Raw genomic sequence first — 8,253 nt, 5'->3', positions numbered from 1 at the left:
AAGTCAACCCGCTCGGTTGTTCTTTGGGCTCCTTCAGCTGTTGGAGAAGAGATTTCCCCCCCTCCCACCCCCCAGCCTTATTATCGAACCGTAGCAGCGTTATGTGCACAGGTGGATTTCATGCACGTGTCCTCTTGACAGTAACGTGGCCGTTGATTTGAATTTCCAAATATCCCTCCTTGCAGTCCAGAAACACTCGGGATAAAAAAATTTTTTTTTTTTTTTTAAAAACAAACAACAAAAAAAACCCAACCTTTCTGCAAGGTCTCCAACCTCCCCCCTCCCCTCCTGACGTCATGCACCGAGCTGTAGCTATTGCACGAAAAGAGCTGCTCGCAGCCGCACTACTGTGAATATCTCTATGCTCATTGCCAGGACTGTGGAGTGTGCGGAGCAGAAAGAGAGAGAGAGAGAGAGAGCGAGAGAGAGAGAGAGAGAGAGAGGGAGCGAGGGGAGAGAGAGGAGAGGTGGAGGGAATACAGTTTGATTTGGATACAACTGGAAAACTACCAATCGCGCACGCACGGCACGGAGCGGCAAAGGCAGATCGACGGTGTGTAGCCAACGTTTCACCTACCGCCCGTCTCGCTGCGAGCGGATTCAGCCGAGAATGGAGCTCCCTGCCGCCGGAGAGCACGTCTTTGCGGTGGAGGGCATCGAAAAGAAGCGCATTCGGAAGGTAAACCGAGAGGAGGGTGGGAGGGGGTGGGGTGGTGGGGGGAAGCATATTTTGCAAAAACGCAACCCCGGACGTTTGCGATAGTGCGTTTTTTTTTTTTTTTTTTTTTTTTTAAATACGAGCTTCACCCACATTTTTCTCCTTCTCCAACCATCACAGGGCAAGATAGAGTACCTGGTCAAGTGGCGAGGCTGGTCTCCCAAGTAAGTCTCCATTGCAAGCTTTTCTCTGATACGTCTACCACTTGCATTGATACATGTACACAATATGCACAAATATAGTCTCGATACTTAAAAATGTCATCCATCAAGGGCGTGCGCGCAATTTGTGGGTGTTTGTGTGTGTACGTGTGTGCGTGTGTGTGTGTGTGTGTGTGTAAGCTGGGAGAGCGCGTTCGGTATGCGTTTCAGTGTATCCGCGGATGCCTTCACTAATTTATGCGAGGGAAGGGGGTAGGCACAGCCATGTAATCCCGTTTTAATTATTTCTGCTCTGCCAGCGAATTTACGAGACAGTGGTGCTAAAATGGCCGACTGTACGTCGGAGCTGGAGAACCGTTTGGAGAGCACATAGAGACAGTTTTTTTTTTTTTTGGGGGGGGGGGGGCGGTTTGGTTTTTCCCTCTGCAGTTGGATGTCTGGTGATGGTTGTCGGTGAGCTTGTAGCGGGAATGAGACCCAAAGTTGTTTTTTGTTTTTTTTCACAATCTTTCAAATTAGGTCGTCTTAAATTGAGGAAAAATTAGTTTCAAAACATATTGTAATTTGGAGGTCTGCTTCACCTGGCTAAAGATGCGGGGATGTGTGTGTGTGTGTGTGTGTGTGTGTGTGTGTGTGTGTGTGTGTGTGTGTGTGTGTGTGTGTGTGTGTGTGTGTGTCCGCCACACAGAGGCTGAGGCCTGTGAGTCTGTTAGAAAAAGGAAGTTTGCACGTGATGGCTCTCTTGACAGTTGTTTGCTCCTCTCTGCAGGTACAACACATGGGAGCCAGAGGAAAACATCCTTGACCCGCGTCTCCTCGTCGCGTTTCAACACAGGTGAGAGAGATGTGGACTTCGGTCGGAGGCCGGCGCAGCCTCCAATTCAGCCGTGACCATATAAGGGCATGGGAGGAGGGGCGCATCAGTAACTCTAGCACTGACACCCCCCACCCTCCTGCCCCCCCCTCTCTCTCTCTCTCTCTCTCTCTCCACCACCCTCTCCCCCTCCCCCTCGCTCAGGACTGTCTCTGGGGGGGAAATACTGGGGATATGCTAGTGAGAATTCCTAAATCATGGGAATGGAAGGATCCGATCCTCGGACATACATGGATGTATGTCAGGAGACTTAGAAATTTGAGCAAATAATACATTTTTTTAATGTTGGTCGTGTCGAGAACTAGATAAATGAATGCCTGCCGTGGGCCACTTTCACAAAGAAGACTGAATCAGTGGCCTTTTTTTTTTTTTGCCACAATGAACGGAAAAAGCAATATTCCCTTTGTGCGTCAAGCCACTATTATTTGTTTGTAATCATATTTTACAAGTTAATTTGCAACCATGAGGCAGGACAGGTGGTTTTTTTAGAAGATGAGAATGCACTAGGGAGTCTTGACTAGTGTCAAGGACACACACTCGTCGGTTTGTTGTGGTTTTACTGAGGAGGCCAAGCTGCTGCCTGATCCGTCACTAACAGCTGGACTTGTATTTCATAGATAAAGAGAAGAGCAGTTTAACACCAGCGGTGTTGACGCGTGCAATTAGCTTCACTTTTTTGATTTAATGTCATGGAGATTTTATCTTTGGAACTAATAACCTGTTCTCAATTGTGGGTCAGCATGGGTTTACAAGAGGCCTGGAAAACCATTAGAAACACATGAATGGTCAATCGAGGTGGTTGAGATGTTAATTTTATTCAAATGCCCCTGTCATTATAGCACAACTGCATCCTGTCTGGGTTGCTGGACCCATGAGGCCCGGGAGATGTTCTCTCTCTGTAGGCCAGCAGGCCGCTCATGGGACCCGGATAAAGACATGATGGCTGGGGAAAGGAATTCGCTTTTCTGAAAAGGCTAATTGACACGCAGTGCTCTTCAACGTTTCCAGTGTACCGCTCTCATATTCCCCCGCAGCCCGCCCGCCCGGCTGGCTGGCTGTTTGTGTGTGTGTGTGTATGTGTGTGTGTGTGTGTGCTGGCTGGCTGGCTGGCTGGCTGGCTGTGTGCTGATGGTCATGGAGTGCTGCCTCTGCGCTGTGTGTGTGGATTCCTCTCTGCTCCCAGTGGATGGGGGAGGGGATTCGACAAGGGAGTCTGTAATTGCCAAATCTTCTGTGAATAGGGGTCACCCCGTTAGACGCTGCTTGAAATCGTACAGATTATAGCAACGTGGACCGTTTATTGTGGCAATTTTCTGGCAGCTCTGATAGTTTCAACATCTGTAGCAAGGGGCCAACAATAGGCAGGGCTTTACGCATGCCTGGTGAAACCTGCCTACAGCTGGCCTTCATCCACCACCGCTGGTTATTTATGAGCCAATGATGAGTCAAGGTTTATATCGGGGAGCAATATTTCACTGGCGGCCCGCTGCTTGGTCTACACACTGCAACTACAATAACATGTTTCCTTCTCCTCCACGAGATGTTTGTTATCAGTCTGATATTCATCACCCCCGCAGTTTCAAAGTGTGTTTCCCCGAGCCGGTCCACAATGTAGTATTTATCCCATTTCATTTGTACCTCATGACCCTAATTATAAATTGAATGTAAGGAGAGGAAGGCTATGCTGCAGGAGGGAGGAGGTTTGAAAGACAAGGAGAGATTCTCCCTGTTCTTGCCTTAATTGAATTTCTCCAGGATAATGAGAATATGGAATGGGCCGATTACCATGGAGAGCTATGCAAATAAGGACCATAATGCTTTGCAGCGGGCCACGTGGGCATTCATTAGTCTTTCCGAATCGAAATTCCACTTTTGACCTTGAGTAGGTAGAAGAAAATGAATGAATTCTCCCAATGCTAGATCTGTAATTGTATGTGATGTAATTAGATTTTTAATGTAGAAAGGTGTCCGGAAAAGAACGTGTTTTTATAGAAGGTAGATATTGATAAGAGAGTTAATGTAATTAAAAGTAAATATCTTTTGTTTTCACAGAGAAAGGCAGGAGCAGCTGATGGGATATCGCAAACGGGGGCCGAAACCAAAACATCTTTTACTCCAGGTAATTGAATCATCACCCAACATAATCGTTTCTGTAGCAACGTCCAGCTTTTCCAAACCTGTTAGTTTTTGCTCCGAGAGACCGAAAGGGGAAGTGTGTGAGAGCTGTTGTCATTAGAGTTATTTATAGGCTTCTTTGAGAGAGAGAGAGAGAGAGAGAGAGAGAGAGAGAGATGAGGGTAAAAGGCTCTACAGCTGGATTTCTTTCTGCGCTCATCGTGAAACCCGTTTTGTTGCCCGAGGTTAAGCAAGTGTCGCTTGAGTGCGCTCCTCTTATCTTGCATGTTCATAATTTCCTTATGCTAAATAGCTCTATATGCAAAACTCCGTTTCTTGCTGAGCCTCTGTTATTGTGTTCTTTTGGCTCCCGAGTGAATCTGCATCAGGACACCTTGTTTTCTATCATTTCCCAGTTTGTAAATACAAAAACAAACAAAAAAAAAGCCTGAAAGTAGTACTCCGTCGCGTTCTAACTATCTTAGCTCAGGCATTTACAGGACCATATTCTGAGCCAAAATGTGATTATATATTTTTGAGAGACTCGCAGCTGATTTCTGTGCAGTGTCGGTCTTTAAGAGGCACAGCTCTCTGCTGGAGTCACACGTGGCCGGCAATCAGGGGATGGAGCGTGACATGTCTGGTGGCACCTCGCTGACCTGAGGTCACACCCAGAGTGTCTTGTGCTTTCCGCTGCGGTGCCCGTCTGACGGCCCCGAGGTCAGGTCTGTACAGGGGGGAGGGGATGGGGGGATGGAGGGGGGGGATGAGGAGGCCATAAACTGAGTCCTGATTGGATACTTTATTTTTTATTTCTGCTGGGCTTCAGCATTCTGCAGACTTTAGTTAGAAGTGATGCAGCAGCAGATTTGGGTCGGTCTACTTCATGTCCTCTCTGTGTCTCCGGAACAAGTCTAAGCAAATTCATTCAAAGTTTATTTAAGATTCTTGGTGCCATTTGAGGGCGAGCCTCATTTACAACCGCCCGGAAATTACAAACACGGGAAAACAAACAATACCAAGCAAACGGCAACAAAGAAACATACATAATCAATCAAGTAAGAGGTTTTTCGAAGGTTAGTCTGAGCACGAGGACTGACCTTGATGATGTAATAGTGATGTCTTCACGGTTTTCTCAGCTTGGACTTCGGCACCACATCTACAAACATGCATTCAAAATTAGCAGTGTGAAGTTTATCGCCTTTGAGCAACCAACTTTACGGAAGGGGAACAATGAGTCACTTTAAAATACCTCCTATGTTGCCTCATTTTTATTTATATCACACGATTAGTTATAGAGCCTCAAGTTCCAGTCCGGTTTCTCAAACTTTCTTTATTTTGTTTCCGTATTCTTGAGATTTTGATGAATGCAGGCAAACTGCTAACCCTGTGTCTCGTCTCTTCTTCAAGGTGCCCTCATTTGCCCGAAGATCGAGCATTCCTGCAGGTTTTGAGGAAACGTGTCAGGATGCAGAAGGCAGCCTCAAGTCTGAGCCCATCCAGGTGCAGCGCTCGCAGCCTCAACAGTACCAGCTGAACAGCAAAAAGCACCATCAGTACCAGCCCAGCAGCCAGGAGCTGCCCGCTGACAACAGCAAGAAGAAGTTCATCTACCAGCTCAACAGCAAGAAGCACCACCACTATGAGCCCGATCCAAATATGTACGACGCGCAGGCTTCTCGGCTCAAAGAGGTGGTCAAAGTCCAGGAACCGGCCAGTAAACCAGCAAATCCTGGCTGGAACTTACCTCTGGCCCTGCAGCAGAAATGGGTCCGGGACAAAGACACCGGCTGCTTGAGCAAGGTCAAAGAGCTGGCAGTGGAAGTGAGGAAACCAGCTGTTAAAGAAGCAGAGAGCGAGCACGCCCTCAAACCCAATCCTAAAGATGCAACCCTGCCGAGTGCTATGAGCAGCAAAATGAAGATAATCAAAAACAAAAACAAAAATGGACGTATTGTTATTGTCATGAGCAAATACATGGACAGTAACAAGGTCCATGGAGCGAAGGGTAAACACGGGGAATCGTCAAGAGAAGAGAAGCCCCAAAACACCAAACTGTCGGAAAACAATCCAGCACACATGACCAAAATGGTGGAGCACCCGGAGAACGGTATCCCCAAAGAGATCTGCAGCGGCAGTTCCCTCTCCGCGGCGGAGCATCCCATCAAGTGTTCCCCGAAGGACCGACACTTCTCCAAACCTTCACCGAGCACGGCTGAGGAATACAACACAGAGGTGGCCCGCGGTCAGGCGGATTTACCGGACGACCTGCCCCTCCAGCTGACCGCCAGCTCCCCTCCGACATCTTGGGCGGTTGACACCAACATCCCGACGCCAACGGCCGTCGACCAGATCAGGATCCCTTCCTTCCCCGGCGACCGCAAGCGAAAACTCTCAGACCCTGCGGAGGACAGGAGCGTCGCCAAAGTCTACCTGACTTCGAGGAGCTTCAGTGTGCCCAGCACCGTGGTCACACCGCCTCAGGACAAACCCATGGACCTCCACTGCAGCGGCCCACGCCACAGCAGTACGTGTACATATGAGGAGACGGGCAGCCAAGAGGAGCCGATGGACCTCAGCTGCCCAAAAACTAAGAAGCGGGTCGACGTGGACGTACATCCGGAGCGGGGGCAGGAGCCGGTGCCGGTGCCGGAGCTTCCCGTTAAAGACACACCTCCGGTTTCGGAGGACACGCAGGAACCTACAGAGAAATCTAAAGAAGCACCTGTTAAAAAAATCTCCCCTTTTATGGGAAATATCATCATCACTGACATCACCACAAACAGCCTCACCGTAACCTTCAAGGAATACATCTCTTTCTAAGAATCTGTTTATACAATGGGACTACCTACCGGTGACCGATCGGACGATCATGTTAATATGTGCATATGTAAAAACGTCAAAAATTTTGTATATATGGAAATTTATAATTTATCATTCAAATTCAGTATGTTTCTTATAATGTTTTATACTGTAACTCCTCTGTGATGTTGTAGCCAAGAAAGTGCCCTCGAGGATTTGAGCGAATGCATTCAGGTGGAGGTATTCCACAAAAATTTAAAAAAAGAATCCGTTTATTTGTCATATGGAGCTTAATGGGATACTTTTTGCTGTTGTTTCATACTTGTACCAAACTTATAACCTGAGATGTATGAAGGTTTATACATATTTTGTATTAATAATATCACTTATTTTGGTCCTGATAGAAGACAGAGAAAGGTGAGGTGATCAAAGATCGCATTGAAAGCACTTAATTACATTGTCACGTTTGCTTGTGTCATTACTAGTAGAGAAACAGCTAGTCTCTTTAAGTCTTATTTCACAGGTTGTTTGTTGACAGAGCCTCAGACTGAATCGGGCATATATTGTTTTGTTTGTGGCTTGCTTTAGAAAACTGATAAGCCATGACATGCACACCTAAAAGGCAGGTGCGTCTGCATACAGTGTAAACACAGTGACCAACGTGGACACATTTGACTGTGTCGACAACCTTAAAGCGGTTTCCGAGCCTTTGTCTTTTGAATGGTTTTCGTCTCCATCTTTCAGATGCGGGACCGTCCGCCACTGCGAAACTGATCTACGAATATATTGCACATGTAGGAAACATTTTAGGGATACAAATGACAGGTATATCCTCAAAGGTCAGCCAAGAAAATGTCGTCATTTATCAAACATGCGACTTCCCGTTACGATGGCGTATTGATTCTTACTATAATTAAGGTTGTGATTTATCACTGTTGACCTCACATACTGCTGTAGTTACTTTAAAATGGAGTCTCCTCTGGTGGCTTACTGACACACAGATTTACAATATTCATCTCATTTCGCTATTAAAGCTCATTATATGATCTGAAGAAAACACGTGAGCACTATTTAGTTTTTCCACACACACACACAAAAAAAAAGCTACCAGGGGTCATTAATGTTCTAGAGATTAAATGTGAGTTGCGAGGCTGACTTTGTATACTGTTACATGCAATCCAGTGACTGCAAGCTGTTTTAACTATGCTGCTGAAAATTCAAATATCAAAGCTGTTGGATGTAACCTACATTGGAGTCTGAATGGCCTTCTACGCACATTTAATGCAAAACCAGTAAGAATGCTATAATAATAATAATAATAAAAAATAAAAAAATTAAGAGTGCATATTTATTGACAGTTACAAATGTTTGCTGCGTCACAGGCTGCATGTGATTCCATTGAACAGTGTCACCTTTTTGAATGAGTTTGTTTTGCGACTTTTTGTTACCTTTCTTTTAGTTCCTCTTTCTTGCACTTGCTTCAAAGTCAAAATGATTGTTATAAAGTACCAGGAGCTGGCTGACTTGTTGTTGTTAGCACAGCTGGTTGGTTGGTATGTTTCACAATAAAGAAAGAGATTTGA

The 8,253-nt window shown here is 46.2% G+C and overlaps 1 protein-coding gene across 2 annotated transcripts; it reads left to right on the top strand.

Annotated features, from left to right (window-relative positions):
* The first annotated feature begins 321 nt into the window (after positions 1–321).
* cbx4 (chromobox homolog 4 (Pc class homolog, Drosophila)) lies at positions 322–8,253 on the top strand. Of its 2 annotated transcripts, XM_069713456.1 has the most exons (5): positions 322–679; positions 839–882; positions 1,649–1,714; positions 3,806–3,872; positions 5,279–8,253. In XM_069713456.1, the coding sequence occupies exons 1-5, from the start codon at positions 611–613 to the stop codon at positions 6,689–6,691; spliced, it is 1,659 nt and encodes a 552-aa protein (XP_069569557.1). In that variant the 5' UTR covers positions 322–610; the 3' UTR covers positions 6,692–8,253. The 2 variants fall into 2 exon arrangements, with proteins under 2 accessions (XP_069569557.1, XP_069569558.1); XM_069713457.1 differs by lacking the exons at positions 322–679; positions 839–882 and adding an exon at positions 1,283–1,332.

The sequence above is a fragment of the Brachyistius frenatus genome, unplaced genomic scaffold (genome assembly GCF_029030835.1).
Source record: "Brachyistius frenatus isolate BFR_SWC_R1_liver_20210118 unplaced genomic scaffold, ASM2903083v1 Contig_119, whole genome shotgun sequence".
Taxonomy (NCBI): Eukaryota; Metazoa; Chordata; class Actinopteri; family Embiotocidae; genus Brachyistius; species Brachyistius frenatus.
This window is presented reverse-complemented; position numbering and strand designations above follow the sequence as displayed.

Excerpts from the sequence above, each read along its gene's own strand:
- cbx4 (XM_069713456.1), top strand. The coding sequence starts at position 611 with ATGGAGCTCCCTGCCGCCGGAGAGCACGTCTTTGCGGTGGAGGGCATC. Across the intron at positions 1,715-3,805 it reads CTCGTCGCGTTTCAACACAG|AGAAAGGCAGGAGCAGCTGA; the intron begins GTGAGAGAGATG and ends TTGTTTTCACAG. Across the intron at positions 3,873-5,278 it reads CAAAACATCTTTTACTCCAG|GTGCCCTCATTTGCCCGAAG; the intron begins GTAATTGAATCA and ends CTCTTCTTCAAG.